Source organism: Malania oleifera, chromosome 9 (assembly GCF_029873635.1).
Source record: "Malania oleifera isolate guangnan ecotype guangnan chromosome 9, ASM2987363v1, whole genome shotgun sequence".
Classification (NCBI taxonomy): Eukaryota; Viridiplantae; Streptophyta; class Magnoliopsida; order Santalales; family Ximeniaceae; genus Malania; species Malania oleifera.
In genome coordinates, this window is record NC_080425.1 from 94,308,048 (window position 1) to 94,326,097 (window position 18,050).

At 35.6% G+C, this 18,050-nt stretch overlaps 1 protein-coding gene across 5 annotated transcripts in view; it reads right to left on the bottom strand.

The window, feature by feature from the left end:
• Positions 1-507: 507 nt before the first annotated feature.
• Positions 508-18,050, bottom strand: part of LOC131164621 (structural maintenance of chromosomes protein 5) — a 50,872-nt gene continuing 33,329 nt past the window's right edge. For 4 of the 5 annotated variants that reach the window (XM_058121944.1, XM_058121942.1, XM_058121943.1 and 1 more), the window contains exons 21-30: positions 16,284-16,387; positions 5,218-5,334; positions 5,067-5,144; positions 4,803-4,902; positions 4,671-4,725; positions 1,976-2,024; positions 1,806-1,893; positions 1,655-1,727; positions 1,014-1,117; positions 508-921 (exon numbers count right to left, since the gene is read on the bottom strand). In XM_058121944.1, coding sequence (XP_057977927.1) covers positions 860-921; positions 1,014-1,117; positions 1,655-1,727; positions 1,806-1,893; positions 1,976-2,024; positions 4,671-4,725; positions 4,803-4,902; positions 5,067-5,144; positions 5,218-5,334; positions 16,284-16,387 — 830 coding nt within the window. In that variant the 3' untranslated portion in view covers positions 508-859. Of the gene's footprint in view, positions 922-1,013; positions 1,118-1,654; positions 1,728-1,805; positions 1,894-1,975; positions 2,025-4,670; positions 4,726-4,802; positions 4,903-5,066; positions 5,145-5,217; positions 5,335-16,283; positions 16,388-18,050 lie in introns of those variants that run through there. The other variant, XR_009139297.1, reaches the window with a different exon arrangement.

Genomic DNA, 18,050 nt, shown 5'->3' on the forward strand with positions numbered 1-18,050 from the left:
GAATTCAACACTCCTATAATAGACAAATAAAAAACAAATAAAACTGACCGACCTTGTAAATGAATTCTATATTATATCTTCTTTACTTTTGTAAATATTACAAAACTACCTAGATATTTGCACAGATTTACAATCTTCCCCGTTCTCATACAAGTCAATCCAGTCAATTCGTGATTCTATCAAAAAGATTTAACTCCTCAAGAATACGCACGCCTACACAGGCCTTCGTAGCCATTCCAAATTTCCAACACTAAGACTTGTCTTCACCCTCAACAATCCAAAAAAATAATTCTAGAATCTTAACAGGAAAAAAAGAATAGATTCAACGCAATAGGTGCAGCAAAGAGGGGTAGATTGAAAAGACAAATGTTTTTTTTTTTTCTTTCATTGGCGCAGAAGAGACGTGGGAGAAAACATACGACATCATAAAAGGACAAGATTAAAGGCTAATATCCCTTAGTAAAGCAAGAATGCATGGAGGCAAGAAACCATAAACGAGCCACATAATTTGGAAAATAATGGAATTAAAATTCTTTGTTTTTCAAACCTTGATTACGAACCCAAAATTCATCATATTACAGTAGAAATCACCTAACAAAAATGACAGGCCATGGAGGATCCTGCCTTGCTTTGACAAATACAAACTTCGCGAAAATGTCCTTCCTGTGCTACTTTCAACATTTTTGACCCTTTACATATACAAAAATTTATAGAAAAGAGGTTATGGTTTTACAACAACAGATTTATCTTTACAGAGGCATCCGACGCAGGAACAGGGAAACATAATTTTTCACATAATTGGTGAGAGAACAAAACACCCACTGTGTACAGATGCATTCATCATTTTATGTGAACGATTTCAGCATCGACCTTCTTTGAGCAAGCCCACGACAGTGCCCCAGCAGTCTCCATTGCTCCACACTGAAATGACCAAAAAAATATTGCCATTGAAAAAATAAATTATGATTACAATAAATAAAACTACACTACTTGAGCTTCTAAGCAGAATATACCCCTTGATGGCTGCTGAATCCAGGGTCCATTCATTATATTCAGAATGCTACATGCCTCACTGTACTCCAGATCTGGCAGCAACTTTGGTGTAAGTAGGAAACACCTGCAAGGTATTGATGTCGTCAAATTTTCCTCTGATACCATAAAAAAGGGTATATGATGCAGATAGCTTTTATACACTCGAGCAGTAACAAAATTTTTTTTTTTTTTTTGGGGGTTGCAAGTCAAGGAAGATGTTGATGCCAAGATCACAAAGCACACTCTTTTATAGAACTGTCAATCTTACAGGTTTAGTAAAAACTGCAAGGGTTTTCACTTTTATTGCGGAATGATAGTATAGTAATTCTACATGTTCCATCCTGAATAATTGTACACAAATCCTAGATGTGAGCAGTAGACTCGGGAGAATAGACAAACATAGCACATAGTTATTACCGAACACCTTAAAAGCGATGTTCAGAAAAGTTTTCCGTAGAATGAATAACAAGCTCATCAGATGAGAATTGCCCCATCACAAGTAGTAATTATAAAGTTAAAAGACATCAAAATTTACTCTCACAAGTCATAAATTTTCTAATTCTGCTTTTTTAACAAGCCTATCGAATACAAGAATTGTCATTAAGTATATATAATTTCTTACTGTGGTGTATTAAGCTGGCTGGCAGCTCTCACCAACTGTTGGAACATCTTTCTTTCATTTATGGGGTCCATTCCTGAAAAAACATGAAAAGACAAGTTCTGCATGGGCTTCTTTCACAACACGGTAGTAGTTATTAGATATGGTAACTAACCTTGGTTTATCTCATCAACAACTCTAAATGGGCAGTTTGTAAGGTCTTGTAGCGAAACAAGATAAAGAATTGTTGAAACAGAGCGCTCCTAGAAAATGGAAATTCAAGATTTTTGTAATGCAAGTTCAAATGCAAGGTCATGAATTTGAAAATTATATTTACGGTGATACCCCTCCAGACTGATGGTGGGCACTAAGAACTTGAAGTTGTCCTGCTTGCCTGAAAGGCACAACATGAAGCCAAATAAGAAACAAACCAAACAGGTAAATAGCTTTTCAAATGGGAAATTAACAGTGCACTAAATGCAAATGAAAAATGTGAATGAAATGCAAAACAGTAAAATCCTGAATGTTAATTATCTAAACAAAGGACCCCATAACTCACATTTCTAGATCAAAGTTCAGTTTTCAGCATAACCTTCAATAACATTCTATTCCAGGAAAGACACAACATGAATCCAAATAAAAAATAAACCAAACAGGTAAATAGCCTATCAAATGGGAAATTAACAGTGCACCAAATGCAAATGAAAACTGTGAATGAAATTTAAAACAGTAAAATCATAAATGTTAATTATCTAAACAAAGGACCCATAACTCACATTTCCAGATCAAAGTTCAATTTTCAGCATAACCTTTAATAAGATTCTATTAGCAAGGGACTAAAGCAATTCTCATTTAAGAAATACGAACAAATTTAAGTTTAATTTGCCTGCCTATACCATCCTCTATGAAAATAATTATAATAAAGAAAATAAAAAAAGATCAGCCAACACAACCACCAACACCATCACACTAACCACAATAGCATCACCATACCTACTATGTTACCCAATTTCATGATCATCACCGCTATTGATGCCAACACAAACCACTATTCTACCACTGTCATCTTCAACATCCTTAAAAAACCACGCTTGCTTTTCATGTTGTGTCATAATCTACTAGCATCAGCACCATTGCCACTGACACTATTATTCATCATCAGTGACCATGTGCCTCGTCAGTAATTATTTTTACTGGGATGAAAATTGCTTGTAACACTGATTATTGAAAATTCAAATAATGAAACAAGCGAGAAACCCTAAACAGAGCATGTTGACTAAAACTACAGGGAGGAAAAGAGAATGTAGGCACAGAATCCACATCTCAAAAAGATCCCACTAGCTGGTTCGATAAATTGGTTAATAAAAAGAAATTGATTGCAAGAACAGATCCAGAACTGTCCTAGATCCATCTAGCATCCCACTAAGAAAAGAGGTGAAAAGAATCACGCAAATTAAGAAGTAAAATAAGATCATCAGCCTCCCTATCTATAAAATTCCTCAAGAATGGAAATTACAGGATGGAGTTGCCATTGACAACCACAAATCTAGAAATAGGAGTAATATGAAGCCTGAAAATGTGAAGAAAACGTGGCAAGACAGCAGGAAGGACTAAAGAAATATTCTCTTCCCATAGAAATAAAAGAAGCTTTCTCGCTCCATTCAGCAGTGGAGCAAAATCTTGCTAATCTTCACTATCTAAAGAATGGGGAGTCCAATTTGAAACCACCTGCCTCACCACACCCTTGAGTACATGTTTTGACAGGAATCAGACAAAGATAGATTGAAACAATAGAAACCCAGGGTAGGATGCCCACCCAATAGTCCATAACCCAGCAGATACATACAGTACATTGTATGTTTTAGGGATTAGCAACCCCATTCAATGGGCATTTATTAACCAAAATGAGAAACCTGAGAAATGAACTTCTAAAGGACTAGCGCCAGCAATGTTTACCAGCCCTAGCATCCCACTCCTCCTGAAGATCAAACAAACTTTTGACCACTTTAGCCCAGCCGGGCCAGCTCAGGTGGTAAGGGCAAACTTGTGACTTTGGAGACCCCAAGGTCACAGGTTCGATTCTCCTTTGAGGCATTACACCGGTGAATTACCAGGGGTGCATCAATAGGCGGGGCGGCAACATCTCACCCCTGTGGATTTGGTGCCGCACCGGGAGGGGTACAAAGGACCCATCGGTGGCATGGAGTTCCCACGTCATCAAAAAAATTTTTTGACCACTTTACGCCAAAAAAGGATCTGTTTCCAAGGAAAACCTACTTAATCATTTTCCACTAGAGCAATGTTTTTAGACACCAACCAAACCCAACCCCAACCCCAGCCTCATGACAACCCACGCCAACCCCACCACTGGGCGAGTGTTTTGGACCTACACACCATGTCCCAACCAACCAAATGATCCCTCCTATATCCCAACCCAAAACAAGGTTGATCTCTTTCCTTTCGCAATGAATTAGCAGAGAAGAGAACATCCAAAAATAGCACACTCAAGCTTCAATTTCTTCCTTTTCCCTTTCACATTGAACTCACAGTGCTGTCCCCAGCGCACAAAGCTCCCACACCATATAGGGAGGGCACAACATGTGCAGCCTTGCCTGACTTGAAAAAAAAAAACAAACCATCCAATTTCTCACATAACTAATAAGCCTCATCCATCAAAACAAGTTTTTTAGTGGCCTGCTTCAAATCCAGCGAAGACAATCTTGGAAATTTGTATTGCAAAACCCCAAAAAACTGTTGTTTCTGCAGCAAAACAATGCAGGAACTTCATCACTACCAAACTTGCTCTAGTTCAATTTTTTAAAAAAGAAAATGAGAACAGAAATGGAATCTTTTTTTAGCTGAAGGATGATGGATGCCATGTGGTAGAAACAGGCCATAAACAACATTGTCTAGCCCATATATCAGCAACAATCTCAAACACAAGCAACCTCACAAGTCAGCAGAAACATACATTTCCAGGTATTCGTTCTCTCTCATGTAACTGGATCCTAAAAGAAAAAGAGGTTAGAAGCTGCATTACCTGAATTTTACTTTTATAAGTATACCATATTGATCGAAGTCTCTGTCATGCTCATCTGAGGATAAACATCAACACAGCAGTGATTAATAAAGCCTACAGAAATATATTTGTTTAAGGACCTATTTTGAATACCTAATGAAACTTCTCCAGCAACAGCCATTTCTTGGAAGTTACGACCAAAAGTTTCATTTATCTGAGCAACAAGGTTTCTCAATGTTGGAAGCCAACTATCCTGCACATAATCTAAATCAGAATATCTAGTAATGTAAATGGTTAACATGTTTGAGTAACAATTAAATAATTTAACATACTCAAAAAGTTTGCCAGGTATCAGAGTTGGAGCTAGAGAGCATAACAACTACAAGAGCACAAGACATGTAAAGAATAAACTCTTGCCTTCAGGGCTTCTATTTCAGCTAAACGCCTCCTTAGTTCCTTTTCATCTGCTTCCAGTTTTGCAGAAAGGTCTCCGATCTGTGAATGAAACAAAAATGGAACAATATATCCCATAAACCTGAAGCAAAACAAAATAAAATATGGGCTTTACTTTACGCTGACGCCCTTCATATTCTTCCAAAATGTTGTTGTTTAGGAAAAATATAGAATTGGCTTGAGAAATAGTATCTTGAATAGCAACCTCCAGTTCCTCAATAGTAGTAGGCATCTGCAGGTGCATGTAAGAAAATAACTAATTACTCTAGAAAAAAATTAAGAAATTACTAAGCATTAAATATATTTCAAGTGGCTGTTGAACATATAAACATGTTATGATCAATGAAAATCTATGTCTCAAACCACCTTAAAAGATTAATTCATAATATTGCCAAAATAGGGGTTTTTTTTTAGGGTTTGGGGGGGGGGGGGGGGGGGGGGGGAACTGACTTAATACAAATAAATGTGGTAGCCATGTTAGAGTACCATCAGTCAAACCCGCAGAAACTGTTGTCCTTGCTAGGGTCATTGGTCCAACATAAAACAGCCAAAGCATAGATTTTTCATTTCACGCATTGCTTGCCCATTGTCAGAAATTTTAATTTTCTTTTTCAAACATTAAATATCACTAGTTAACAGTAGTTGTAGCTATTGTGCATTATTTATTTATTAATTTTTTATGGGAGTTTTATTGCCTTAATAAAGCTTATATTTTAGGCCTTTCCAATCAAAGAAACCTTTGGACTGGAAGGAGTAGCATCTCGCTCAGCATCTAGTTAAGAAATTCTAATATTATGCCTATTTGCAATTAGGTTGGGCGGATGTAATTTAGGCAAAATGCTGAAGTAGATGATTTCAGTTCATTGCATGAAAAATTTTGTATTGGAGTTTAACATAAACATCCTGTTGATACCCCTATTTTGTCTGGGGTCAATTTGGCCAAGAACTGCAGATCTCCTCTAATATTTGAACATGAGGGGTAAGTTTGAGTCTAGAGAAGTTAAATAGAGCCCTTCTTCCCTTTCTGGTGTTTTGGTATCCAAATTGTTGGGACAAGGAGAGTAATGCTTTTGTGCTAAGGGGAATTTTGGTAATAGGGAATTAGGGTCACACCTTATCTTCCCTTTGCTCAATAAAAAGATGGAATGACAGAAGGGAAAAACAAGCTCACAAGGAGGGAATATGTTCACTATAGAAAGAGAAGGGAGGGAGGGAGAAAGAGAGAGAGAGAAACAATAGGCATATGTTCAAGCTTTGGGTTTTCTCCACTCCTTGAGTTTTCTTGGGGAATACTTAATCAAAGATTGAAGCTTGAAGATTCAAATTGCTGATTTCTTACTTGGATTTCTTTGCTCATTGGGATTTCACAATCTTTGAAGAAGACAAGTTGTCACCTATCCCATACGTAGCCTTCATTTTTTTTTAATCAACCCTATATAGCCTCCATGGTATTGTTTCATGCAAAATCTTTATTTATTAATTTATTTTAATACTAAATATGTTCAAAGCTTTAATCTTTACAGCATGATTGAAATTGAATCCTTTGATATATCCTAGAATTGCAATAAGGTCAAGATTTACATGAATAGATTGAGTTGAGAGTTTGATTTTATTCATGTGTTTGAGTTCGTTATTCGGAAGTATGTAAGTTTATGGATTCAAATCTGGGGTTATGAGGTAGGTTAAACATTCGTGCTTAGGTTCACAAAACTAGAAAATCCAGGGCAAAAGGAAGAAAATAGGAAGAGAAGAAGAGTGAGAAAAATCAAAATGTGGGAGTGTGCAGGGCTGCTTTGGGTAGAATTCCACATGCACGGAGAGTTTTGTGTGTTCTAGGGAGTGAAAACAATTTTCATGGGCTGCAAAGGAAGCAAAAAACTGTCAAACTACCCTTCAGATGGCTGAGAATCAGTATCGCCGCCATTAGTGCCAAGAACGGCCAACCAAGGACAGGAAACATGTTCTAGGCATGTTTCAATGCAAAAACAACGTTTCATAACGTTTAGAGGGACTCTAGGGGTCAAGCAACGATGGCAGCATGGCATTTCCAGCGTTGGAGAGGCCAAGAAAGTGGCGGTCCTTATTATAATATACATATTTGAATTGAGCGGGAAATAGAAATATTTTTCATATTTTTGTAGTGCAATTGGTTGCAGCCACTTCCCCGGACCCATTGTGGTCCGCCCCTTCCCCGGAGCCCGCATATGCAGGAGCTTTGTGCACCAGGCTGCCCTCAATTGGCTGCAGCCACTCTCATGTGCCGTGCATGTGCTTACTTAAGTGACCTCAGAACCAGTTGGCCGTCCACTTAGAACAATCCAACTAGTTTTTCCTTTTTTTTTTATTTTATTTTTTTATTATTTCCGTTTTAAACTTTAGAAATCAGTTTACAACGGTTTTCTTGTAAAATTTTCTCCAAAAATAGGGAAAAATAAAAAAATGTATATTTTTATTTTAGAATTAACTTTTATAGATTTTATTTTTGTATATTTATCTTTTTCCCTTATTTGGTTCTTTAAATAAAAATTATTTTTTTACAAATTTAAAATTTGTTTTTTTAAATATAAAAGGGTTTTTATGTCTATTTTTTTGGGTTAAGTACTTTTTATTTTTAGTTTTTTAAAAAATTTAATTTGATTATTTTATGAAGTTATGGTTTGCTTTTGTTTAATGAAAAATCCAAAAAAAAAAAAAAAAAAATGAAAAATGGTGAACAAAATTCCAAAAAAATCTTGGTTATCATCCAGCCTTTGGTTTGAATTTTAGGACTGTTTTCTCATAGATTTGATTTTTCCAAAGTGCCCCAAAAAACAAAATAATAATAATAATAAAACGGTAAAAAACCATATAGGGGTTTCCCCTTTTTTGTACATAAAAATTCCTATTGAGTTCTTTTTTTTTTAGCAGTTGAATGAATTATGGTTCCTTGTCAGAGATATTTGGCTCCCATTGAATGATGGTTAGCGCATGATTTGATTTGTTTGTGCATATATGCTCTGTTTGCATTATTTAAACATTTCTTGCTTCAATTGTGGCTTGAGATGTTTAAACTTTGATATGTATTTTGATGATTAGCATGGCTTTAAAGTTCCCTTAGTAATTGTGCATGATTTGAATTGAATGAAAGACAAAAAAAAAAACACCCTAATTAATTAATATGGAACCCAAAAGTGGCATGATAACACTCTTCTAGGATTCTCAAGGTGAGGGAAGTCTTATGACTAATAGGGTACCCAATGGTCTTAAGGTGGAATGATAGTTGACAAAAAGGTAACCTAAAAAAAAATGAAGAATCAAAGTCTTTACTTGACTAATGTTTGAGCATCCTGAATGTATCATAATATTCTTTGAAAGAATGGGTGTGTAGAGGGTGCTAGTACCTTCCCCTAGCACAACTATACTCCCGAACTTGGCTTTGGTCCATAAACTATGGACTATCGGTTTCTTGGATCTTAGGATTAGCTAGAGACCAATTAATTGATAATAATTAGGTGATTTAACCACACCTAAATAAAAAGGTTAGTCGCACCTCCATAAAACTATAAAGTGCAAGATGAAGGTCAATAATCACATTTTGGATAGCCATCCTCATCGAGGCATAGGATCTTGGTCCGCACGTGTTGACCCATCCATTATGTAGTTTCTTGAAGTGACTCCAAAACAACTTCTCCACAAGCACTATGAAAACCAACAAACATAATTCCACTTTATTTTCTTTTCCTTTTAGCAAGCATCATTTTCTTTTATAGAATATGAAATTTATTGAGAAGGAAATAGGATAAATATTCCTCAAGACTAAAAAACAAAGAATAAATACAAAAATTAAAAAAAATAAAAACAAAATCCAAAGATATAACAGTAAGGAAAAACTAAAACTAAATAAAAAAAAAATTATTTTCAAACACTTCTCTTCATAATTAATAGAGTAGCCAGCCCATGTTGACCTTTTCTCATTTTGCTCCTACCCTAATCCAACCTCATTTCTAATCCCCCAGTGTTACAACCACCAATCTGTCTCACCTATAAGTTTCTAAGCTTATTTATCCTTCTCACTAACCTCCTAAACCAAAGAAACAGGAACTGGAAATATGCCATCCCCCATTAAACCAATCATGCTTCTCATCCCCAACATTAACAGCTTCTTTACTCAATTCTTCATCCTCAAAAAATAGGAATTCCTTCCAAACCTTCAATAGGAGTTGTTTACACTTGAGAACTAGCATCCATAGAGTTGAAGTGGTTTGAGTAGCACTCATTTTGTTTACAAAATTCATCTAATAATAAATGATCAACACAAGCAAACTGAGACCACCTCACATTCCTCATTTTAACTCATCATCCCCTTTTACCCCAATTTTGACAAATCCCTCTCACTAGCTTTCCCCTACTAAACATTTCCTCATAATATTTACTAGACTCTCCACAATAGCACAACTTCCATCATCATTTTAAATCCCTAGCATTCCACATACCTAAATTCTGGACTAAGCAATATTTGTCAAAAACCTAACACATCTTGAAATCCAACTTACAGCCCTCCAACAACTATCAATCTTTATTAAGTCATGTTTTCTATCTTTCAAAGATAAAGCTCCCTGCACAACCAAGCTACCACCAATTTTCTTGTCCCTGCCAAATGAACAAGAATAAGCGTTTTGTTGACCATCTAATTTATTATGCTCCTTGAGTCCTATGAAGAACTTCCAAGGAAGAAGAGGCTTGCCCAGCATCACAAAAGCCTCTTCTGTTTTATCGAAAAAGAAGAATTATATTAATAGAAAAAGAATCAACAAAGTAAAAGAACCAGGAAATCCTCCCAAAAAAAAAAAAACAGAAAATATTAAATAAAAAACAAGAACATTTAAAGCAAAACCGCCAACAATCATGTTGAACATTCTCAAAACACATTCCTTTGAAACAGCCTGCATCAACGGCTCATAAAGAAGCGAAATATTGTATCTTACCTCAAACCAAGATCCAAAAAGTCTTCCACTTAAAAATACAGGTGTTCCTTTCAATCCAAATACACCACAACAACATACAACCCACATTCCAAAATGCTTACCAGTCTTCACTCCTGAACCCCAAAAAAGAAATGGCCAACATATCCTTCACCGACTCTAGAGTCCAGGCCAAATGCAACTTTCCCCAACAAAAGCAAAGAACGCTTGTTCCATATCCTCCAAGAAAAAGGACAATGCATAAACAAATGAGAGGCAGAGGAAAAAGTTGAAGCAAAGGACACGCATATTTAGAGATAAGGCCTCCTTTGCAACATATTGTTAGTGTTAAACATTGTTAAGAACAACCAACCAAACAAGAATCTTCGAAAAGGACATTGATGCAGAACAACATCAAGGATTTGCAGTCATGAGAGAATATAGGAGAGAAAGGAATGAGGAGGAAGAGGGAAAATAGAGAGGAGATATAGGGGGAAATCACACGTTCACTTCTCAACTCAAATTCATCAAAAACTTCTACATGGCTTTCACACACTATTTATAAGAAAGCCAATTCTCTAACACATGAAATTATAGATATTCTCCTAAAACTACATGAAATTACAAACATACACCTAAAATACACAAATATTACAAACAAGACCCCAAATACACATAATCCTATACTATTTAAACTACAAATAATAAACTATTAACTTGATAATCAATAAATTATTAGCACTGATAGATTTAGATATCTTGGATCTACTATGCAAGCGTAAGGCGAAATTGAAGATGTAATACATAGAATTAAAGCAAGTTAGGTTAAAAGGAGGAGTGTGTCAAGCGTGTTGGGTGATCATAGAACACCCTTAAAATTAAAAGAAAAGTTCTACAAGATGACTATAAGGTCAACTATGCTTTATGGTTTAGAAAGTTGGCAATTAAGAAACAACATGTACAAAAAGTAAAAGTTGCTGAAATGTAAATGTTAAGGTGGATGAGTGGTATAACATTAAAAGACAAACTAAGGAACGAGCATATATGCAATAATTTAGACATAGCACTGGTCAAAAACAAGATAAGGGAGGGGGGACAACTTTAGATGGTTTGGGCATTTGAAACACAAGCAAAATAGAGCACAAGAGTGAATTAGTTATTGTTTCTAGCATGAAAAGGGATAGGGATAGGCCTAAAATAAATTGGAATGAGGTAGTGAGGAAGAATGCAATAGCACTTAATATAATAGAGGAAAATGCACTCGATAAGGTGAATTGGTGAAAAAGAATTTATGTAACTGACCCCACCAAGTAGTACTTAAGGATTGGTGTTGTTGTTGTGTAATAAACTATTAGCTAAGCCCAACAATCCTCATCCCAAAAATTCTTTTGAATCATTCTGCAACAAGTTATAAAATTCTGTAACTTACCCATGGTTTTGCTTCTTGTACTACATCAAATCTCCCCTAGTTATAAAAAATTCAGCCTTGAATTTTGAAATGTTGGAGGATCAAAAGTAAGAAGCAAACTTAGACTCTTTGAAAGCTAGTGCTTGAAAGATGCAAGAAACCATGTTCTATTGGCAGCATCGGACTTGAATAGAGAATTGGGGATAAGCAGGAATGACATAATAATTGGAATGTGTGGAAGACTGTAGATGTCTTAAAACACAGGCATTTCCCTTGCTTATAGTGTCTCAAGTTGAGTAACTCACAAATTCATTGTCTTGGTTTCAGGGGGTTTTGAGTATGATGGCGTGGGAGGTGTCGGAAAAATCTTCCAAGAATGGGGTGCTAAAAAAATTGGGGACATGATTGGAATTTTTTAAGAAGTTCAGAACTGCTCTTTTATTTTTATTTTTTTGGACTGAAATTTCATGGAAGAGAACAAGAAACTAGAATCAAAGAGATATAGGAGAAGGGGAAATAAAGAAGAGAAATGAAAGTAGATAGAAGGAAGAAGTTAGATGGAGAGAATATAATCAGAGAACAGAACAAGAATAGATAAAGAGAACAGAACATAGAAAGAAAGAAGAAGAGGAAGAAGAAGAAGAAGAAGAAGAGAGGAGGATGAACAAGAAAAGAACAAATCAGAAATAGAGAGAGGATTGAGAGAATCAGCCCAGGGAAGAAGAAGATGAGAGAAGAACAGCGAAAACAGGAGAGAAAGGGATACTGGCAGCAGGAACAGAACAGCGAGGAGAAAGTTCAGATCAGAAGCAAATGATGCAGATCCGGGAGGGAGAGAGAAGTAACACAACAGAGAAGAGAAGGAAGAAGAGTAGAGGGGGAAGATGAGGGAATTGAAATAGAAGAATGGAGATCGATTTGGGGCTCTGATATCAAATGAGTGGGGACAGCATCAAGGATCTGCAGCCATGAGAGAATATAATGGAGAAGGAAGAACATAGAAGAGGGAAAAGAGAGGAGATACTAGGGGAAATCACACGTACACTTCTCAATTATAATCCTCAACAACTTCTTCATGGACGAAGCCTTTCACACACTATTTTTAAGAATGCTTATAGAACATGAAATTACACATACACCCCTAAACTACATGAAATTACAAACATACCCCTATAAATAGACAAATATTGCAAACAAGCCCCCAAATACACATAATCTGAACACATAATAAGGTATAAACTAAACCCAACAATCCTTGTTCCACTTCTTTCAAATTATTCTCCAAGAAGGATCTACCCATGGTCTGGCTTCTTGGCATGCATCATGCTTTGCAAGATCGAAACTCAAAGAAATATTTGCAAGAAAATTCCCCCAAAGAATCCAGCACCCAGTTCCTCACATACTCCCTTTGGGAAGGGTAACAACCCTCCAACAAACTCAACAAAGATGATAGCTTCTCCACCTCTCTATCATTCAGATATATAAAATAATGGAGGTCCCACGAAAACTCCCCATTAAAAGAAAAAAAGAGGAAACAACCCATTATATTGATAAAAAAAAAATACAAACGAAGTAACAGAAAAAGAATCGGATCCCCCACCCATTGGTCGTCTATAAACGAAGGTAAGGCCTATTGCCCACGCTAGATTTGGTATTAGAAATAAAACATGGGTAAAGATGAGATACACATCACAAAGGACTCTCAAAAGTAGATCTAAAGCCCACCTTAGGGCCTGTTTGACATCGTTATTTTTTTCTGTTTTCTGTTTCCGTTTCTCCACAGTGAAAAAACAGATTATAAAAATGCATTTGTTTCTGTTGTCAGTTTTTTGTTTTTATTGTCTGTTTTCAACTGCTTGCCAAAAAACTGAAAACCAAATTTTATGGTTTTCAATTGTTTTGGAAACTTATTGCTAGAAATTTTAATATCTAGAAATAGTTTTTTAGATTAAATTATTCATTTTAGACACTTTTAAATTAAAATCAAAATTAAATGATCATATGAATTTAAATATAATTAAAATAAAAATATACATAAATTTTTTTTAAAAAAAATTAAGGCTAATTACAAAATACTTTTACTACTTTTCAATTGTTACGTCCAATAAAATTTGTATTGTAAAGTAATATTTGAAAGTAGAACAATCAAGCAAAATAATTATAATAAATTTTATTTTAATTATAGCAATTTTTTAAATGTGCATTATTTGTAATTTTATTATTTTAATCATATTTTTATAACATTCTGATTTTAAAATGAAAATGAGATTTTTTTATATTAGGTTTTTAATTTGTATTAGTTTTATAAATCTTAACCATATAGGTAGTTGTTTCTGGTTTTTGTTTCTCTAATTTTTGATAGTGATACCAAATGGCCCCTTAGTTCCCCACCCATTTTCTATTTACTTTTAATTTCATATCAAAAGGAAAACCCCATAACCATTTACTCATCAAGGATATGTTTTTAGACACCAATTTCCTAAGATCGAACCCCCATCCTTTTTAGACCTAAACACCACCTCCCAACTAACCAAATGATCTTTTTCCTCTCCAACCACAAACCAAAGAATCTTTCATGATTCTCTCAAAAGTCCTAGCTACCAATATCAAAGCCATCAGCAGCCTCAATCACTTCTTAGCATAAGAACCCCTTCATTGAAACCCCTTCCTTGACTTGAAGCCTCCTTCGCAATGGGAAGACCACATTTCAGTAGAAAATAAGACTACACCACTTGAGCAGAGGAAGATTCCACAAGATGAAGGTTTTTGCATTCTGCCCCTGCTAGTAGTGTTGACAGATTAACACAACCAGAGTTATTTGATGAATCCTGCACAATTAATGGACTGAAAATGGGCCATTTCCCTAAAACTACATTGGGCCTTAACTGGAATAAAATCTCTCCTTAACTGCCAAAATCAAAATTATAAGTGAGAACACATAGTCTAGTCCAGCTGTCACCCTAGGCCCAGGTCCATTCTTTGCATGCTCAGCATAACTCAAGTTGGAAGCCTAGTTGCCAATCATCTATCAACCCATATGCTGTTCGCTCTGGAAATCCAACACACCAAGTTAAAACAACAACCAACTCCTTTTGCCAAACCACTGCAAGTTACATCCTTCTTCACACAAGCCAAATTTACACCTTGTTTCAAAGGAGGGCTTGACCTTACAAATTCTGCAATAGAATAAAAACCTTCAACAAAGCCCTTCCATTAGAGGCCTTTCAGACCCACAAGAACAGAATGCCACTTCCCCTACATGCCCCACCCTAGTTCCAAAACCTTACCAGTCTCGCTGATCAGCGCACCACCCAACTGCTAAACTTCCCCAATCTCATTTAATGAGTTCATTGATCCAACCTAGCAAAATCTGAAGCAATGCAATCAGACAACCACTGACCTCTAATAAAACCCTAATCCACCAGTTGACTTGACGATTCCATAATGAATTAAAAAATATTCCTTCCCCAAACCTTTCCAGTCTCGGATTTGCCTTCAATATGGACTGTTCTTTGATGAGATCCTCCATCAAAACCACCTGATACCATTGCAATGAACATTTAATCAAAAAATAAAAGGGTCAAAAAAAGAAAAGAAAAAAACTACTCCTTTCAAAAACCTTAGGAAAATCCCAATAGATGCAAAATACTCTCATGCTCACCCAAAACACATCACACAACCTTATTATCTCAAAGAAGTCACGTGAATCCTCCAGCATTGACTCTACTGCAAAATACTAGCCTTCTTAACGTCAACATCACCAAACAACATTGATGTTCCAACGTTATAATTCATCCTTAGCATGTTTAACTGCTTCATAAATTTAAATTTTCCCATTTCTAATGAAAGTAATATCCCCAACTCTCTTCAACCAAAGTAAGAAGAAAATGGAGAGGGAACCAGATGTTCTCAAAATAGCTAAAGGAAAAGGTCTAGACAGAAACTAGTGAGAAAAGATTCAAAAGTGCATCTCCCCTCACCATAAAATAAAGCTTATTTGGGTGGTTTACAACAGAATTTCAACATCCCCTCCCACCCTAGTGGCAAAAGTAGACTGAGTATAGCAAGCAGCAGCCCAAGGAAAATCCGTCAAAACACACTTCTCAATAAATCTTATCAATTTAACTTCCACACCAGAAATAATCCAAAAGCCATCTCCTCTCAACTCATCCCCAATCAAATAGACTGCAAGAGACCAAAATTAAATAAATTTAGGAACTTTAAAACAAAAATAAATATTTGAAACAACTGCCATAGAGATTTTTTCCCAGGAACAAAAAAATCACATTCTAAATGGGTGTAAGCCCATAACCTTAATTTTAAATTTCCAACTCTAACCAAGCAACAGCTATCATCCTCTCCACACCAACATCCAAAACCAAAAAAGGGGAAAAAACTTTCTTCCTGCCCTTTTGAAAAACTCAACAGGAGAATGCTTGAAAAAACTTTCAAGTATTCCCTTCTTTTCTTCGCTTGTCAAGAAAAGAATTTCAAACACCTAAAAGAAAAGAACCAAATGTTTTCTTTAACTTAATAGTCAGAAATTGGAGTGCCTCTACACTTTATACGTGTAAACATGCATGCATCATCAAACATACATAGAGAACAAACACATAACCACACAACCCACGTACTTGCCTTTTGTCCTTTCACATTTATAATCAACAAATTGAGTACAATGAATCCAAATATAATTTTCAACTTAAAGAATTCAACAGAGATGCTTTCACTAACATATCCTGAAACAGATTGCGATAAAATCAGCTCGTCATGCTTCAATTCTAAGATAAAATATAATGAATTATATCAGGAAGAATTGCCAAACTGACGAACCTCAAGAAATGCCTTCCCAAGTTCTGGGGTGATAATGGCAATTGATTCTGCATGCCTTTTTGCGATTGATAATTGGTGTCGACAATCCTCCACCTCCTTCTTACCTTATTATGAAGCAAAATAGAATAAAATCAAACACACACATAACCAACTTAAAGATACTGTCTAAAAGACTAAAATAATGTCACTACTATTAGGCTTATGCACTAAAAAAAAACAATCCATGATCTAGTGTATTTTGTACTTTTTGCATTATAATTAACGAAAGCAGGTTACTGGATCTTGGTAAGTTGATGTCTAAGAACATTGCTTTAATGGGAAAATGGTTGTAGCGTTTTCCCAAAGTTATTAGAAGTACATTTGGTCTACAAGATAAAGGCTGGGATGCTAATTTGGCAGTGAGATGTTCTTGTCAAAGTCTTTGGAAGGATATTTCAGTCGTATCCTCCTTTTATTCCTCATACAAATTTTATTGCAGGAAGCAGGTGTTGTATTTGGTTTTGGGAAAACGTCTAGTGGGGGTTCTTTGTTTTGGGGCTGGTTTCTATTGAGATTTCTATTTTTGTAAGGCTCTTAATGATAGGGAGGTCTTGGAGCTTGCCTCCTTATTAAGTTTGTTGGATGGTAGGCTCCTTTTTGAAAGGAGAAACTATCAATCCTAGATTCTTGATTCTTTTGGGGAGTATTCATATAAATCTTTCTTCTTCTTTTTTTTTTTTGAGCATTTAACCAAAAAAAAAAAATGTATTTCCCACTTCATAGGATCCCTTTGGAAGACCAAAACCCCCTATAAGATTAAGGATTTTGTTAGGTTGGTCGTTTATAATAGAGTTCACACTAACAATCTGTTAGCAGCATGGGAGGCCTTTCAAAGGCTTTATCTCCTACTGTATGTCCTCTTTGTTTTTAAAATTCAGAATCTGCTTATCACTTAAGCAGTTAAGCTTTCATTGTTCCTTTCCTTGTGGGTGTGGAGTAATCTTTTTGGCTTATTGGGAGAGAGGTGGGTGTCTGGAGGTGGTGGAGGATCTGTTGGTTATCTATTTTATAGGTTTTAGAAGGGGTAAAGATGCTTTGGTGTTGTGGAGGAATGTAATTTTTTGCAGCTTAGTGGGGGATTTGATTGGAATGGAACACTCATATTTTTACAAGGAAAAGGATGTCATTGATCATGGTTTGGGATAGGATTCAGAATTTGGCCACCTTGTGGGTTTTTGCAGCAGGACGTTTCAAAGGGTTTCTGTTTTTCTGATTTACAACATGATTGGCTGGCTGTGCTGCTTTCATTTATTTTTTATTTTTTTCTTTCTTCTTGTATCTTTTAAGGAGGATTCCCTCTGCTCCTTGTGGTACTTCTTAATAAAATCATCTTTTTCAACTAAAAATAATTAATTATTCATACCATACAAATATTATCTACATTACAAGAATAAGTCAAAAAATTATAAGTTAAGAAGACAATTGTTTAAATTAAGAAGATGGTCAACACTTAATTATTAAATATTCCTCAACATAGGATTGTGAATTTGGCATTGACAATCTGGAAAGACTAACCTGTGTTATGCCTACCTAATTGATGCAACTAGACTTGATTCAGTTGTCTACAAACAATCATAGGGCGGCTTGTTAAAGAACAAGTGCACTAAGTGCGACCATGTTAAGAATATCTAAATGGATCTTTACTACATGATGCAAATATGTGTAGAAATAGAACAAGAAATTCAGAAATGAAGACTGAGAATTCAGGATAGTATGTTAGCAACCTTT